A 17,543-nucleotide genomic window follows, 5' to 3' on the forward strand; every position below is an offset into this window, starting at 1 on the left:
GTGCCCCGGTCCGGGAAGATCCCACATGCCGCGGAGCGGCTGGGCCCGTGAGCCATGGCCGCTGAGCCTGCATGTCTGGAGCCTGTGCTCCGCAACGGGAGAGGCCACAACAGTGAGAGGCCCACGTACCGCAAAAAAAAAAAAACAAAAAAAACACCTACAATCCACCTGACCCTTTTTCCTGGACACCAGTGTGTGTCCAGAGGCCCCCCGCACCAGCTGGACCTCTGTAAGGCTGCCCTCAAGGGCAGGTCATAGACATGGCAGCCCCAGGAAGGCTTAAGGGACAGAAGTCCATGGGACCAATAGCCGGTAGGAGCTCGGGGCCAGCAGGGAGAGTGTAGGCAGGAAACAGGGAAGTTCCCTGAGTCACTGGAAGTCAGGAAAAGAAAGTTAGGGAAGAAATAGTAGGGCAGGAATCTGAGGCCTGGAGGAGGGAGGTGAAGACAGATTCAGTTACTCCCGCCCACCCATGACATGTGCCTTTTTTCTACAGCTTGCTACATGCTCCTGGGCTCCAATGAGGAGAACACACTGCTCGTGGCCATTTCTCCAGAATTTCAGGCACAGAGAATTCCTCAGGGCATTGCCAAGATCCCTCTCTATCATTCCAACTGACCTTTTATCATGTGTGCTCTGAAAAGCCTGAAAGGGCACAAAACTGCAAGGCAGTGCTGCCGTCACTGGCAGTTTATAAGGGCCAGGTGAAGAGCTAACCACCTACTTGAGGTTCAAGAAGGAACAGTCTTAGGGCACAATTAGGAGAGCAACTAGAGAAGAGGCTTTGGGAAAAGAGTCTCAGAGAGAACTAGTTAATTCTTTGACTGCCCCCTACTGGCATTATCCTGGGGCTAGAGACCCACAAGAAATGGTATACTGTCCTGAAAATATCATTTTTTCAGCTCCCAGCATCTTCTAGGAGGAATTCTCCAAGTATCATTACGATCTTTGTTTGAAAGGAAATATTCAATCACACATGAGAATTTCATTAGCATTATGTAGCACAGTTGATGTTTTTCCCCCAGCATAATTATTGTTTTTCTTTTATTCTGTTTATAAAATTCCCCCTTTCTATTTAAATCGCTTAAGAATGCGAATTGTACACAGTGGCTTGATGATCTTCTAACCAGGTTGCTGGAAAAAAACAACCTAAAATTCTGAGAGTATAAATTAAATTCAGCTTCCTAAGGAAGTATTAGGCTTTACTGAGATCTCCTGAGTGCTAAGAGTGGGTTTAGTTTTGCAGAAAACACAAAGAAAAAGCCTTTCTTTCTATCAATCTAAAAAATACAAATGGACAAGTCGCAATTAGAAAAAAATCATCCACATAAAACCAAAACATCCATTAAAGAAGCCCCCCTCAGCCACTCCCCTGAATTGAAAGTGACACGGGACACAGTCAACAGAAATGCGATTCTTTACCCCAAGAGGTCGAGGAGAAGCAGGAAGCCCAATGATCTCATGGCGGCCCCCCTTCCACTTATTTGAGGGGAGGGGGGATAAAAAGCAGCAGCTGCCCCTCCCCACAAGGTCTCTACCGCCACCGACTTATGGGCAGCTCACAATACAGAGGCTCAAATTGATTCTGAACAGCCCTCACTTCAGGGTTAATGCTACGGGCCACCAGAGAGGACGCCCATCCTCTGGACTCTTATTCTGGGACCAAGGAAAAAGATACAGTGTCCTTGATGCTTCACTACTTTCCTCCCTCCCTCCTCCTCTCTTTTTAGAGGAGTTTCTAAGACAGTCACATCTGAGCATCCCAGAGCTCCTGGAGAGGTCCTTAGAGGTCATTCAGCCCAGCTTCCTCATCCCAAAGAGGGGGAAACTGAGGCTCACAGAGGGTAAATGACTTGCCCGAGAGCCTACACCGAATGTACGGTGGAACCAGGACTGGGGCCTAGGACACCTGAACCCCACACCACTGCTCTGGTACTTTGTCTTAGGGATGACCTTTCTTCTTCTGCCATCAGGGGCAGGCAGTGTGAAGAAGCAGCCCCTGCATTCCAAGAAGAAAACCGGCAACTAAATAGACTGGTGTTCTTGCAGGAAGCTCTGCTGACAATCCCGGTAACGACAGAAGCCAACTGTGGACAGACAGAGTCTCACCCCAGCTCTCCCCAAGGAAGCACTCAGGCCTCTGTGAACTCAGGAACAGACAGGTAAAGGGGCATCAGGTGAATGTGCAGGAAGAACCACTTGCACACACAGAAATTCCATTTCCTAAAAGTAAATGGTAACCAATGCTCAAATCCCAATCAGGAGTCAGGAATCATTCAGAAACAAGCCATTCAGTGGCGAGAAGCTGACAGATAGCAGGACAATGACAATGAGGCGCCGGAGCTGCTTCCAGGACCAAAATGTGGGAACTGGGACCGACTGGTCAGCCCTCAGGGCCCGTGGTCACACAGAAGGTGCTGGCACCAAGCTGGCTGTGCCAGGGAGAGTGACCCTGGAACTGCACCATTCAGGAGAAATAGTAAACTTCTTTCTACTGAGTCCTCTGAGGGATTATCTAGCTTGTGGGGAAATGCTATTTTTAACATCTACTTGGAAAATACTTTTCATTATTGCAGCACTGTTGAACCTATGTGTTAAAGGATAGATTTAAGACTCTAGATTTAATATTCTTTTTTTCTTTTCAGAAAGGGTCCACTCTGTTACCTTTAACTGAATGCATAAGGGGCCTTCTCCCGTGTATGGGTGCGGCCAGGATTGATGCTTCTGGCTGGAAGGAAAGGCAGTTCAGGCAACACAGAGAGCAAAGACAGTCAGAGGCCCAGCAGTATCCTCCCCTCACCTCTTCTGCCTGCCCAGAACAAGGATGTGATGGTTGTGGCAGAGGCAGCCATTCTGTAACTTTGAGGCAACCCTGAGGATGGAAGCCAAAATCTGAGGACTGTGTAGCACACCCACACTGCCTCCTCTGGACTTTTTTTTTTTTTTTTCCATTAGAGGAAAACAAACCCTTACTTAAGTCATTTTTTCCTCTATTATTCATAGTCAAATACATTTCCTAACTTAAATTTGAAACGCATATACACCCTCACTCACCAAGAGGCCCCAACACTGAAGAATGACGCAGCACTCGCCAAAAATTGAAAGAGAAAAGGAACAGCAATAAAAGGCTATTGATCCCAGTTGTACTAAGAGAAATTCCAACTCAGATCGCAATTAAAATAATGGAGAGGAAAACATCCCAAACCAAATTACCCATTTCGCTGACAAGAGAGGCGCTTTATTGTGACCCAGAGGACTGCTTTGGGAGCTACAAATTGAGCAAAGGCTTTGGGCAAGTATTTTATAAAAATCATTCTTAAAGCAATGTAGCCTCTGGGCAAAACTGAAAATGGCAGGGGAGGGAGAGAGGGAGAGAGGGAGAGAGGGAGAGAGGGAGAGAGGGAGAGAGGGAGAGAGGGAGAGAGGGAGAGAGGGAGAGAGGGAGAGAGGGAGAGAGGGAGAGAGGGAGAGAGGGGGAGAGGGGGAGAGGGGGAGAGGGGGAGAGGGGGAGAGGGGGAGAGGGGGAGAGGGGGAGAGGGGGGGAGAGAGAGAGAGAGAGGGAGGGAGGAAGGGAGAGAGAGAGAGGGGGAGAGAGAGAGAGGGAGAGGGAGAGAGAGAGGGAGAGGGAGAGGGAGACAGAGAGAGGGAGAGGGAGGGAGAGGGAGAGGGGGAGAGGGGGAGAGAGGGGGAGAGGGGGAGAGGGGGAGAGGGAGAGGGAGAGGGAGAGGGAGAGGGAGAGGGAGAGGGAGAGGGAGAGGGAGAGGGAGAGGGAGGGAGGGAGGGAGGGAGGGAGGGAGGGTGGGAGAGGGAGAGGGGGGGAGAGAGAGAGAGAGAGAGAGAGATGAAATCACTGGAGCATTATTCTCATTATTACTAATGGTTCTTAATAACTTAGGGGCAATGCTGGGTCTCCAGTTGGCTGAAATGATCAGAAATTGCTCGCTGCAGTTATACTAACTAAATATAATTTGACACTAAATAACCATCCCAGATATACAGCTTTCCACACCGTCTCTCATTGCAAAGGAAAAACTAAGCCATAACATCAATAAATCGAATAATCCAATTAAGTGTCTTTCCATTTGGGAACTGTTTAGAATTGAGAGCTTATCAGGATAGTGAGATAGGCCAAAACCATTCAGTGTTTACCGACTCAAAACATCAGGGCTGTTATTGTAAGAAATTTTTTTTTGTTATTTTAAAATAAGTGTTTAATCAGTCTGAATGGCTCTGTAGTGATCTTCATCATTGTAAACTGTTCCTAGATATAACACCTAATTTCCCATAGATTTACTTGTAATTTAATATTCAATATAAGCATGTTTTTCTATGCTCAGAGTATGTTTATAAACATACTTTTTTTTTTTTTTTTTACCATATATAATTATCATCTATGGTATCTGCCTGCAGGTACAGAAATACACAGGAGGAAATCTGCCCAACAGAGGAACTGGGGCCACCTCATGATCCAATGAATGCACTCTGAGCTGTGAGCCCACGGACAGCAGGTATTTGATACATGTTTGTTGAATGAATGAGTTACCTCAGCTTCATCACATAAGGTATTTTCCAAGCATGCAGGTTAATAAAGCCTGGGCTAGTTCCTCCAGGCTGAATTTCCACAGGGAAAGTAGTGGCACGTCTAGCCCTCAAATCAAGGTACAATCACATTCTCCAGGAAAAGCCTCCACTTTTCTCCACTCCCCAGAGAATCCTGTATCACTTCCTTTGGCCAGGATACCTTCGGAGATTCTTTCTATTAAAGCAAGGGTTACATGGATGGCCTTCTCTACATACAGAGATGGGACTGACCCCCAGGGGGACTCTGAAGACAAAGCTGAAGGACATTTAAGCCATACTTACTGCTGGTGGAGGACATGTGGCTGTAGTCAGACCTGAAACACAAAAGCTTAGTATTAGTAGGATTAGACATTATTTTTCTGTCCAAGTGATCTCTTCAAAGTAGAATTTTTAACAGTCAGTGGTAAGTAGCATTTAAATGGTAAAGAAATGCCACAAATTAAAAACTCTCATGCTGCGGACTGTTCTTTGCAGAATCAAGTTATGTCTGGATTTGAAAAGCACAACTTTAAAGGCATTCTAGAAATCCGGGGTCCTTCATATGGGCTCTGTGAGTCTCCCAGATGGGAGACCAGATGGGTCCCGAACCATCTAAATTTACTGGCAAATTTTTGAATGGAAGCTTATTTTCCCGGAGAGAACGCTCAAAGTTTTCAGTAGACTCTCAAAGGGGTTCATGACGCCCACAAAAGGTTAAACCCTTGAAATGTCAGCACCACCCCTCAGGGAAATGTTTCTTTGCTGATGTAAGCAGAGGCGAGGCGGACCCTGGTGAGAAGGAACCCTGGCTGGGAGGGCTTCCACATTCAAGGCCTGGCTGACCATCAGGTAACACACAAGCACAATGATGGTTGATTTCAGTTCCATCTAGGAAGAAATCCTGCTAGATATCTGAGTAACAGGATGTGGGCTATGATCTGGAAAGGGAAAAGGCAGGGTTAGGGCCAGGGTGAAATAACCCATCAGTTTGTATGCTGAAAAATCAGCTGCTGGCATTCGGCCTCTGTGAGAATGGGAATGTGGCCAAGAACTTGTCTGCTTAATCTCTGCTAAGCTTCTGCCCTACTTGTGTGGTTCTTAGACCGTCCCTCTCTGGCAACGTACATGGTATAGAAGCTATTGGTTTTCTCCCCACAGTGTCCCCAAGTCATTCTTGGTAGGAAATTAAGCTCTCAGGCATGGAGGAGTTTATTCTACCAAGGTGGTAGTTAGGGGACATAGTTATGCGAATAAAGTGTTTAATTATGTTTAATTTTATAGATATACACTCCTTTTATTTACTTAGTCTCATGCTGCCTTTCTTGAATCATCCAATTTTTACTCCATTGAGTTTCTTACCACATTAAAAAGATATATACAGAACTTTTAAAAAGTCATAAAAAGCATGCCTCTCACTAATTCAAACAACCTACATCTCCCACACAAAATGATGCACTGACTTATGGGTAGAGGAACAAAAAGGAAGAAAAACAGCATGTGATTTTCTCTTTTCAAATGAAATACCTTAGTTGTCACAGAGTCACTGAATTTCAAAACTGGGAAGAATAACAACTACTAACATTTGCATATCCCTTTATATACTACCAACTGCATCCACTGAGATCTCATCCAATTTTTTATATCATTGATTAGGAAACTAAAGTGATAGTATCTGTAAGGAGACCAGGAGGTGAGGCTTGAACTAGGCAGGTAGAGCGGTGGTAAGGAAGGAGTTAGAAGGGAGAATGGATTGGATAGAGCCTGGAGACATGCTGGCTAAGGGAAAAGGGAGAGGAGAGGGAGGGAGAGAAAATGAGAGAGGAGAGTCAGGGATCAAGAACATTCTGAAATGCAGGATCTGTAACCCCAGTGTTGGTGCATTAAATTCTTTCTGGAACCAGGCAGGACATAAATAAACTTTCAGACAATACTTAGAAATGTAACTGTACATACATACATACAATGAATACTCAACCAACATCCACTGTGGGAGATGCAACAGCAAAACAATTCCATTACAATATGATCATCTTAAGATGGCCAGGCTTCAAAGAAATTGCATGAAAATTCCAATAAAACATTCAGTAAGAATGTGCAATCGTATTTATTTTATTTTTAAAATTCTGTCAGTATTTTCAGCTAGGATCTTCCAAATACTCTTGAAGCATATGGGTTTCGCATATGCATACATTTTAAAGATCTGCATACAGATGGATACCTATGTAGAATGAAATTTACATTTGAAACATATTCCAAGAATCTTAAAGTGCAACGGGGGTATTTTAGGGCAGGTGCTGGCATAACGAATGCCCCTGTCATGAATCTCTCCATATTTCTCATGATAAAAGGCACCGCCCAGGTCAGGCCTGCCAAATGGTCGGTCTTCTGTCACTCTCGCCCTGCTCCAATTCCTTCCTCATACAGCAGTCAATCTTTGCAAGGCACAAATCTGATCATGTCCCTCTCTGGATGAAGTTCAAGCTCGACAGTGCACAACAGTGCACCCCTCTTTCAATGACTGATGGCCTCTGCCCAGCTCTGTAGTCTCATCCATCACCCCAACTTCCACCGCTGTCCACCATCAAAACAGAAATCAAACAGAAAGAAAAGTCACCTAAAACTTCACATTACCCTCCAGCCTCTGGTCCTGGTGACATAATTTGTACCCAGTTGCCGTAACGATGGAGATACAATTTTAAACTGCTCTTTTCACTAAACTCCATCATAAAATGCTGCTACATGGTTTCTGTAACTATAATTTTAGACAAGGTGATGTACTATAATTTAGTCAACCATTTCCCTTTTGTTGACTATATGATTGTTCCCGATTGTTCACTTTTGCAAAGCACATGGTGATGAGAAATTTATAAATACAGCTTGATATTTAATTTCCTTGGAAAAATTATCATGATGGGGAATGGGGGCTGAGTCAAGGTATGAAGACTTTTATAGTTTTTAAAATAAATTCCAAATAACCCCAAAAGGTTATTTCCTAGAAATATGGCTGGTGAAAGACAAGCTGTAAAGCTTGAAAAAACTATGCATAAATAGGTTCAAACAATTTCAGATACTGACTACGGTTCTCTGGAGGGGTGTGTACTCCCAGCTTTTTTAGGTAGGAGGAAGCAAGCTGTAGGGTACCTGTCTTGGGAATTTTGTTTATTGGTCTCACATCCTAAGAATTTATCCAGCTGGCTCTGAATAAGACATTCAGCTTTGCCAGAATGAAACATGCAAGGTGAATCCACAAATTTTAGGATGAAAAGTTTGTGGACACATGATACAGATGAGCAGAATAATACAAGGATTATATATATTCACATGCCTGACACATATAGTAAACACATTTTCAAACATTACATTTATTTAGTATCTGTGCCAATAATGAACAGAAAGTAAGATGTGGTCCCTTGACTGTACTTTAATTATAATTAAACGTATAGGGGTTAAATATAAAGGGGTCTGCACTCAAGACAGTTTACCACCGTCAGCAGCCTACTTGCCAATTTTTATATTTATATAAAATGGAAACCTTCCTAAATTCTCTTTTCCAGGGAAATCTTGGGATAAGAATTGACCTTGGCATTTCTGTAAAACATCAGCTCATCACACCATGGACCTCACCTGTTAACTCCCAGTCCATTGAATTAGATGCCATGGTAATGTAGAGCTATCTAGCTCCACCTTGAACGCAAAGATAATACAGTACCTAATAGATCATCTTGTCTTCTATGCAAGATTTCCCACCTAAAATTCTTTAAGCCTGTCCCCTTGAAAAATGGATGCTACCTATTCCTTTCTATCCACCTGTTTATAAACTCTAGACCTGTGAATTGTTTATCACTGAAATCACAGTGACACATCAGTTGGAGTTCACCCAAAGACAAAGAACATGGTATGACCCTATGTTTTCAGAAGCTCAGTGACAGCTGCCACAGACGTGGAGATCCATTAATGCCAGGTCAAACTTCTGAATGAAAATAATCCACAAGCTATGGCTATATGTGAAAGACTGGCTTAGAGGCCAAATCTGGGAGACAGCACTATGCAACACCCATTGGAAAACATTCATCTTAGCCTTTTGTTTGGGTTTACAAAACACTGCCTGTCCCTCTGTTAAGAGACTCTGTTTCTTAAGACAGTTGACCATGGTCAATAGCCAACTTGCCAGTTTTTTCTAACAGAAAGTACACAGAAGCACAAGCCTTGTTTTCAAGTGGATCTGGAACGTGGGAGTTTCAAAATGACATCAATCGCCACAGAAGAATGCTAGTTTGCTTTTAGTCTGAGCCTGTATTGCTGGGGGTGTCGGAGAGCAAAGGTGGCATTTCAAGCAAAAGAAAATGTCTGAGCAGAAAACAAGAATGAATTACAGACCAAATAGCTCTTTGAAAGGCAACTTCACTAGGCAGGAGGTGTGCTGGAGACCCAAGCTGCAATCTAGGCCACTAACGAGTCATGCACCCTCTGAAACCTCCATTTCCTCATCTTCAAAATAAAAATAATTATCAGATTGAGGTCTGTGCTGTACTCTTTCAGATGTTCTGAACAGTAATCAAGTTGCTTAAGGCATTTAAAAGCATCAGAGCCTCTGCTGTGATGAGTACAAAGAACATATGGTCTTGAGTGCACCTGGAGATGTACATTTTTATTTATATAAAACTCTAAGCTTACCATTTGGAGTGTGTTTCATAAGAAATAATAATGTACTGAGGGTTTACTTATGCCAGGCACTGTTCTCTGGGCTTTAAGTGTATGGACCCATTTAATCCTCACAGCCACCCTATGAGGTGAGTACTACTATTGTCATCCCCATCCTACAAAGGAGAAAGCTGAGGGCAGAGAGAGGTTAAGTAACTGGCTCAAGGGTCCAAAATTCCTAGGTGGAGAAGCCAGAATTTGAACCCCAGCAGGCTGGCTCTTTGGACTGTAACATTCAAAGGGATCAGCACAGTCTGTCTACTGGCAGCGGAATCCACGAAGGTTCTTGGAAGCACTTGATATGCTGCTGAAAGGATCAGCCATCAGCTCAAGCAACAGCCGCACATTTCCCTTGCTCCTATGTTCTGTTCACCCCAGCCTAGCAACAGTCCCTCTCCCCCAAACCGTGATGATCTCAACTACCCACTGTCTCTCTCTGCCTGCCCCCAGGTGGGTGAACACTGCTGCAGGAAAATCAATGGCAAGGTAGACGGGTACCTTCGTATGTAATCACTAATCTTGACTGGCTTCTCACTCACCATCGCCTGGAACAACAGGGTCAAGTCTCCATTCTCCTGGGGGACGGGGGGGCTGCATTTGCACTGAATGGAAACCCAGCTTCCCTTCTCTCCCACTGGCTGCAACAGGGATGTCCCTCCTCTTTCCAAAGCCAAACTGTCCACATGACCTGAAGTCCATCTACCTGCACATTTTCAGAAAGCTGACATTACAGATATCCGTTTTTCTCCTACGTAGTTATCATTGCCCATTTACAGAATCCTTTCTCTGAGCATTTATTGCCCAATTCATGCCTACGTTTGAGAAATCCTTCCCTCATCCCACTCTCCCCTCCAGCTACTGTCTCTCCTCACCCCTCCCTTTCCCAGACAAAGGGCTCCAGCCACCTCCTCTTCCTCAGCTGACCCGGGCTTCTCCTCCACTACTCTGCCTTCTTTTCATCATCTCCCTTTAAAAAGAAGGGAGGTGACTTCCTCATCCTGATTTGTTTCTCAATAGCACAGCTGATCTCTTTCCTTTCTTCCCTTGGCTTCTGGGATATCACCTTCTTCCTTTTTTCATTCCATGACTAGTTTTTCTCAGGCTCCTTTATCAGCTCATTCTCCTTTACCTGATATTTAAATGCTGTAGTTTTTCAAGGCTGGTCTTAAATAGTACCTGCTTCCCAGATTTGTTGAAGGATTAAATGAATTAATGAAATATGTAAGTCTTAGAATGGTACCTGGCACATAGTAAATGCCAGGCTCGTGTCTGCTATGAACTTTAGTTGATTGAATCCACTCCTAGGGCTTCAACTGCCATTTTTAGGCTGACAGTTCCCAACTGCAGTCCTCCTGTCTGACCTCCTCTCTAGGTAGATTACTTGACTGCTGACTCATCATCTTTACTTGGCTGTCTCCCAATACTTCAAACGCAGCATGATGCAAATGAAACTTATACCCTGCCCAAACGTAGTTTGGAGGGGATCACAGGCTACTCTGAGAATCTGATGAAAAACAGTGTCTTATAAAACTTCACAAAGCCCATCATTTTGCATGCAACTTAAAGCAATTCATGCACCCCAAATTAAGGCTCCCTGTCTGAGTGGATGTGTCACTTGAGCTGACTCTTGAAAGAAGAATAGAGTTTCACCTGGCGGATAGGCGTGCCAGGTGGAGAAGGGCCTGGGGCAAAGAGGGCAGCTTGACACGGGTGAGGAATTGGAAAAAACCCAGCTGATGTGGTTATATGCAGGATGCAGGGACGAGCCTGCCAAGTGACAAGGCCAGAGGGAGAGGGGTGGGGACCCCATTAACACTGGGGCTTGTAGGCCATGCTAAACTCTTTGTGCTTTATAGATGACAGAACCACTAAAAGTTTGCAAGGCAGAGAGACACGATCCGATTTGCGTTTTTTAAAATAATGATAACAAGCACATACAGAGCAAGCTTTCCTCATGCTTTCTACACAGTCTCTACAGGTAGCTGTATGAAAGCTGGAGAGGGTAAGAGGCGGCAAGCTCTGGAAAAGCAGGGAAACTGTGAACAGTTTTTTAATAAGTAACCTCAACTTTAAGGGATATATGAATATGCAGCAAATACAAGACTAATAAGCATTCACTGAAACTATTTCATTTAAATGCATGCCACTTTACCTTTAGCTTAAGAATGCTACTGAGGCAATAAGAATTCTTCAAACAATTCTGTCCCGTTAACTTACACACTTATGACAGAGACAGAGAGGTGTCAGCGTGCTCAGCAAGCCCCTCCCAGGAGCCCTGACAGCTGTCATGCTGTTTGCTGGGATCCTGGGGTGATGACACTCCTGGGTCAGGGCTTTCTCTCCATTTCTCCGAGAGAGCCCTGGCATAAAAGATCTGTTTCAGGTGAGCTCTGCAAATTGAAAACCAATGGACCAGCCGGTGCTTTATTTAACCCAGCTGAAAATGACCTGATTACTTTTGTTTTGTTTCTTCTACTCATGTTCAGCTAACTGGGGCGGGGGTTGGGGGGGAGCCAAGGATCTTCAATTAAAGTTGATAAATGCCCCACATACAATGCGTGGGAGAAAGCACAGGAGTTCAGTATTTGGAATCAGGTTACAACACTGGAGTGTAACAGGGCTCTGTAGCGAACCATCAATGATCACAAGTGCGGTAACAGGGAAAGCCCATTGCAGGGTAAATGTTTTGGGGCAGTAAAGTCCCGGATTTCGGCTCCAGTGGATAGAGGCTGTAAGGAAGGGCGGGGTTGGGCAGGCGGGGGGGGGGGGCGGGGGGGGCGGGGGGGCTGCCTAGGGAGCCTTTCTCCCGGTCAGGTGTGACCCTAGGTCCATTTTGGGCCTGGACTCTCTTCCTGTCCTCACAGCGTTGCCAAATCCTTAGATCTATGTCTAAATCTCCCCAGCCTTCCTGGAATGAGGCTTTCTGTGTTCTGGGCAGCTCCAGCCCTCCCCCTGGGTTACTGCAGATAGGCAAAAGCACCCTTTCCTTCTGGGTCGGTACCCGCATCCTGGAGGTAGCTCTGACTCTGCACCGGGAAGTCCTCTAGAGACAGGGGCTGGGCGGAAGCCTTTACAATGACGTTCGTTTCCTAAAAGACATTCAGCCTTTTGTCCCACTCAGGAAAACAGTGCTGTTCCGAGAGGGTTAATTAGTCTCCAAAGGTTTGGACTAATTGTTTGAGTACGCCGAAGAGAAGAGGACATTTTTAAAAATAAGCAAGCCTAGATCATAGCACCGTCTTCATCCCACCTGTGCCCAAGGCAAGCGGCTCCAGCTGGGACAGGTGCGCTCAGAAGTGAGGAAGTTCGGCGGGGCAGTGGAGGAGTTGGGGGGGGGCGTCTTAGCAAGCACAATAAAGCCATAAAATGAAAAACGCCATCCCCTTAGAAGACTTCTGAAAGACTTTTAGGTCTCACGTGTCCTACCCTCTTTACCTTTTCTCCCCATCCCCAGACCCCCATCCTGGACTCCAGGGGGTTCCGGAGCTACAATAAGAAAGTCCTCGCGGAAGGTGGAAACAAGTGCAAGAGCATCCCTTGTCTCTCTAACGGTGATACAGGGGGACACTGCCTATGCCCGGCACTCCGCATCAGCTCCGAGATGACGGAGGGCAAGAGGGTCTGGGGTGGTGTGGGCTGCGTGGGGTTACTCTGAACCTTGAGTCCTTCCACTTTTCTGCCCTCCAGGGTGGGGCCCGCCCTGACCGGGGCAGCCACGGACCCCGCCGCTCTGCCCTCAGGGCCGGCCCAGCAGACAGCGGGCTCGCCACAGCCCCTCCGGTTTCCCCAGGGGACCCGGCAGGAGAAGCAGTCCCCGCAGCCGCGTCCCGCCGAAGCGACTCCGGCGCGGGGTCCAGGAAGGTCCCGGGCCGGGAGGAGCCGCCGCGCAACTCGGAGAGTGGCCCCCGCCCACCGCCCGGCCCGGCCCACGCCGCTCACCCTCCGGTCTCTGCGCCCGAGTCCACGCAGTCATCTTCCTCGCCGCTACCCGCCTTGGGGTCCATGGCGCCTTCCCCGCCGCGCTCCGCTCCCGGGCGCCGGCGTGACCCGGGACGCGCTCCCTCCGGGCCGCCCAGCGCAGCCCGGACCAGCCCGAGCTGGCTGGGCTCCCTCTGAGCGTCTCACGGCCCGGGCTCCGGCAAACAACTCAGGAGCCACCCCACGCCGCGCCCTCTCCTGGCCGCGCCCAGCCAGGCCCCTGGGGCTGCTCCCGCCCCGCCCCGCCCCGCCCCGCCCCTCGCCGCTTGGCCTTGCGAGCGTGTGCGCGCGCAAGAGGGTGAGTGCACGGAGCGCGTGTGCGCGCGGGGGTGTGCACGTGAGCCAGGGTATGTGCGTACGCAAGAGGGCGTGTGCACGCGGTGTGAGCGCGCGCGGGGGGATGTGTGCAGAGTATGTGCGCGTGCAAGAAAGTGTGTGCATGTGCGCGAGGGTAGGTGCACGCGCAAGAGGGTGTGTGCTCCGGCTGTGAGTCTGTGCGCGACATCGCGTGAGCCCGCGTGTTGCGCGCCTATGAGTGGTGTGAATGCATGAGTGGGCGAGGTCTGTGTGGTCGTGCGCACTTGTCTTTGTGGTTTGCTGGGGGTAGGTATGTATTTGTAGGTGCACGCTTCTGGGTGTCTGCTGACCGCGTGTTCCCGTCTGTGCTTTGTGACCGCGTGTGATGTGTGAGTGAGCTGTCCCTCTCCCCTGGGCCCACAGTCCCGGAATTCAGAATCCTAGGGATTGCCCGGAGGTTCCTCAGCCCCAGCGTCGCGAGTCCCACCGAGAAACCCCCGGCCACACGGTGAAAGCAAGGAGGAATCAGTTCTACTTCTGGACCACTTAGAACATCTAGGTGTTTTCGTACAGTTCCCTCAGAATTGCCAACACTGAATTCATTATCACCTTTCTTAGCACAGGTCTGAGTGGCTTCCCACCACCAACGTGCCAGTTTACAATTGGTGTCATGCATTCTTTTGCTAGTTAAAAAAAAAAAAAAAAAGCCTTTAAAAATAACTTAAAGACCATTGCAGGCACCTGCGTTCAGGGGTTGTTGTTGTAAGGGGATAATGGATGTTTGTAAAGTGCCCCACTCAGCACCTGGGGTGAGTTAATGATCACTATTGGAGAGCCTCCCTTCCTCTTAGTAGGGTGAGGCTGGATGGAACTTGGGGACAGGGAGGATCAAAACAATTTGGATTTAATTCTGACAGCCCTGTCCAAGCCATTGGAAGGCACTCATTTCTTCTTTCTTCTGTTTTAAAGCAAGTTATTTAACCTCTTTGAGCCTTTATTTACTTATCTGTAAGATGGGACTATTGATATCTACCCTATAGCCTGTTGTGAATTTAATGAGATCATACATAAAAATACGTAGCATTGGTCCTGATACATGCTAAGCACTAGTACCAGGCAGCTATCACTACTTTTAAAGCATGAGCTAGCTACATTCCCAGTCTCGATTTGCAAAGCAGCGACAAGTGGTATCACTGAAGGGGAATCCATTGTCTTTCCTCTCTCCCTCTCCCCTCCCTCTCTCCCTCTCCCCTCCCTTCTGTTCTTTCTTCCTACTTACCTAAATGTCACTCCTTTTGATTCTTATCTTAACTAAATTACATAAAAGAAATCCAACTAAACAAAAGAATAGACATGCAATCTCATCATCAAGAAAAAACACAGGTAAATATGCCAACCCCAAATCTTAACTGAATTGTCCTTACTGAGCATAAAATTCCTTGCACACAAAACAGAAATGGATATATTATACTCAATTTGTGCTCATTAGCTGAAAGAAAGGAGCATGCCAGTTCAAAGGAGACTCCCCCCGTCTCCCACCCCATGTACCAACTCCTAAAAGAAAATTCTCAGATGAGGCAAAAGGAATGTTGTGAGAGATTTAAAGCACAATGTCATTAATGACCATCTTAAATTTATCCATGCAGTTGATAACTAAATACCATACAGGAGTTTGAATTCTGGATATACAAATAAGGGAAAACAGCAACAGATATGAGGCCTGCCCTCACTGAGCTTATAATCAGGAGAGGGAGACTTATTAAACAAGTATATATTAAAATATATATAAAACAGGGCTTCCCTGGTGGCGCAGTGGTTGAGAGTCTGCCTATGCAGGGGACACAGGTTCGTGCCCTGGTCAGGGAAGATCCGCCATGGCCGCTGAGCCTGCGCGTCTGGAGCCTGTGCTCCAAAACGGGAGAGGCCACAACAGTGAGAGGCCCGCGTACCGCCAAAAAAAAAAAAAATATATATATATATATATATATATATGTAAAACATCAGTGGAGATGAATGCTATGAAGAAAACAACAGTGTGCCCTGAGAGAGAATGTAATTCAAGTTGGAATGTCAGGGAACGCTCTCTTGGGAAGGCATATTTAGCCCTCTTCTGCCTCAGGGCCTTTGCACTTGCCGTTTCTTCTCCCTGGAATAATTTCTCCCAGTTTTCTGCAGGGCTCCTACCACATGTCTTTCAGGAGTCTGTTCAAGTGGCCCCTCATCAGAGAGCCCTTCCCAACTAACCCTACATCACAGCATCCCTTACCCTGCTCCGCTCTTTCTTATAACTCTGCCAGCACGTAACATATGCTAGGTTTGTTGACTAATTACCTGTTCTTTCTTCCCCAGTCCTATCCATGGAATGCCAGCTCCAGGAGAGCAGGGACTCTGTTTTGTTCACTGCTGTATTCCCAGCACCTGGAATAGTCCTTCGAGCAATAAATATGTGTTGAGTGAATGAAAGGGAAGCAGCCCCAGCGTGGAGGGGGTTAGTGAAGAGAGCTTTCCCAGTGCGGAGACCAGCAAGTGTGTGGCAGGACAGGGCACTGAGCACTTGATTAGAGAAGGAGGGAAGGAAAGCTGGGGGACCAGAAGGACACAAAATGGCAAAGATGATAGGCAGTTCTATGTACATGTAACATCTCCCCGAAATCAATAGATCATTATAGCCTATTTGAAAAGTAGAAGGACAAATACAGTGTCCATGAGACCAGATTAAAGGGAGTGATAAAAGTGGCCAAATAGGGAAGTCCAATGAACATTCTGCTACCTTGTTATCCTTACAGCCACGAGGGAACCTACTTTTGTCTATTCTGTGTAGGGACAATTCATATTTGTCACCTCATTTAATCCTGCACAAAGGTCTGTGAAATGGGTTTATTTTTCCACTTTACAGTCGAGGAAACTAAACCCCAGTGAGTTCAAGGGCCTTGCCCCAGGCCACCCAGTGAGTGAGTCGGGGAGCCGGGTGACCCATTTAATGTGGATGGAGTCCTTGTCATCTGCCAGGAAGGCTATAGGTGGGCCAGTTACACCCTCAGGAAGGCAACACTAAGAAAAAGAGCAGAGAAGAAACAGTGAAATTAGCATGGCCCTTAGAAAATGAGATGCTGCTTAAATTATTTCAGTCTTTCTCAAATATCCAGAGAAAGGTCAGACCAGACAAAAACCTGGACCGTATCTCAAATGATACATTGATTCAGGTCCCCTCAACTGCAGGGGACACAAGTGTTATTTATTATTGGCACAGCCTCAGATGGTGACTCAGCGATGCATTTACTATCGGGAAGAGAAAAATTTTGAACAGTCTTCACTGTCCCTCTGAGCACCCGTATCCAGCTATGCATGGGCCCCCGCTTAAGTTTTTGGGTCTTAGGAGCCTCACTTTGTTATTTTTTTGGTCAAAGAGCTGTCAGCGGGTAATCAGCACAAAGGCCTTGTAGCGATCGCAATAGGGTATTTTGCCCATAACCTTTACATGGTTCCTGGGCTCTACTTCCAGCTATTTAACGTTGATCACTTTAATGATCAATGGGGGATGCAATGCCCTCCCCCTCCCCGCTGTAAGATGAGGGCAGAGGAGTGTCACTGGTCTGCTTAGAACGCCCTGCCCTCCTCCTGAAAGACTTCCCATCAACGTGAGATGGGAGGAACACTGAGGTAGGGTGTAACAGGCCAGGAAAAGTGAAAGCTGATTTCTGACCAGGTCACTGGAGAAACAGGGTAGATCATAACCTATTTTAGAAGCTCTCACTACAAGTCAGGCATTGTGGTAGGGGCCTTATGTGCACAATCTCTTTAACCCTCACACGAACCTGTGGGGCTTCCATTGTCCTTAAAATGGGGTTCTTGGCATAAATCGCAGAGGAAATGTGAAGCCCTCTAGAAACCGCGAAGCATATGATTACAAGATGTCACTGATTTTTTTTTTATCACTTTTTCTCAGACAGATCTGAACACACTCTCGTGTTGTATTTCACCTAGAATACTGTTTCAGCCTCTGTGGA

At 46.7% G+C, this 17,543-nt stretch overlaps 1 protein-coding gene across 1 annotated transcript in view; it reads right to left on the bottom strand.

Annotated features, from left to right (window-relative positions):
- The window catches only part of FAM124A (family with sequence similarity 124 member A), a 102,245-nt gene extending 88,886 nt beyond the window's left edge, over nucleotides 1-13,359 (bottom strand). The window contains exons 1-2 of the mRNA XM_081215067.1: nucleotides 13,201-13,359; nucleotides 4,864-4,895 (exon numbers count right to left, since the gene is read on the bottom strand). Of these exons, the coding sequence (XP_081071193.1) occupies nucleotides 4,864-4,895; nucleotides 13,201-13,265 (97 nt within the window). The 5' untranslated portion in view covers nucleotides 13,266-13,359. The remainder of the gene's footprint in view (nucleotides 1-4,863; nucleotides 4,896-13,200) is intronic.
- Nucleotides 13,360-17,543: the final 4,184 nt, after the last annotated feature.

Source organism: Mesoplodon bidens, assembly GCF_964165515.1.
Source record: "Mesoplodon bidens genome assembly, chromosome: 17".
Lineage (NCBI taxonomy): Eukaryota > Metazoa > Chordata > Mammalia > Artiodactyla > Ziphiidae > Mesoplodon > Mesoplodon bidens.